Below are 688 nucleotides of genomic sequence, written 5' to 3'. Positions count from 1 at the left end.
AGGAAAGTTATAGGCTAAAATGTCTCTTGCCGTCATCTGTATAAAACAAAAAAAAAATTCTAATTACTTCTATTCAAATACAAGATTAACCCCCCGCCCACCCAATGGATGATAATAAATCAACAAAAACATCAAGAACAGAACAGTTATAGGCCTAACAATTACTCTTGCCGTCATCCCTCTAAAACAGAAACGACAAATTCTAATCCTTCTCTCTCACATCGCAGATTCCTCCTCCGCTGGCATCCACGCATAGCAATCCTTCTCCTTGTTCCCCATAGATGGCGTCGCACACATCGCGTTCGATTACGTTCATCGTGACTTGGTTCAACACGTCCGAAATGCCTGTTGAACCTGGGGATTAAAAATGTGGTCATTTTTAGATGATAAAAAAAAAAGTAATTATATGGAGAAGGAATGAAAAGGCAAGAATGTAGAAGTGGCTCGTTGATAGGAGATTGCAAGAATGGGTGTATTGTGATACATTTTTTTTTCATTCGTTTTGTGTATTAAAAATATAAGTTATATTATTCGAAACTTGGATGAATATAAAAAAAGACAAAGATTATATATAAAAGGGAGACGCACATGATAGTAATGATACCCAGTTTAGTATAAATAAGGCATTTTTTTCTTCCATCTCTATTTTACCAATTCCCTTTCCCTCCCTTATTATCCTACCCTTTTC

General features: G+C 35.9%; 1 protein-coding gene across 1 annotated transcript in view; it reads right to left on the bottom strand.

The window, feature by feature from the left end:
- The window catches only part of LOC119594936 (chymotrypsin BII-like), a gene marked incomplete at its 3' end in the record, with an annotated part of 3,913 nt that overhangs the window by 531 nt on the left and 2,694 nt on the right, over positions 1-688 (bottom strand). Inside the window, 1 exon segment of the mRNA XM_037944006.1 lies at positions 221-354. Coding sequence (XP_037799934.1) covers positions 221-354 — 134 coding nt within the window.

This window comes from Penaeus monodon, chromosome 34, assembly GCF_015228065.2.
Source record: "Penaeus monodon isolate SGIC_2016 chromosome 34, NSTDA_Pmon_1, whole genome shotgun sequence".
Lineage (NCBI taxonomy): Eukaryota > Metazoa > Arthropoda > Malacostraca > Decapoda > Penaeidae > Penaeus > Penaeus monodon.
Note: the sequence above shows the minus strand (reverse complement) of the source record. Positions and strands in the feature narration are given on the sequence as shown.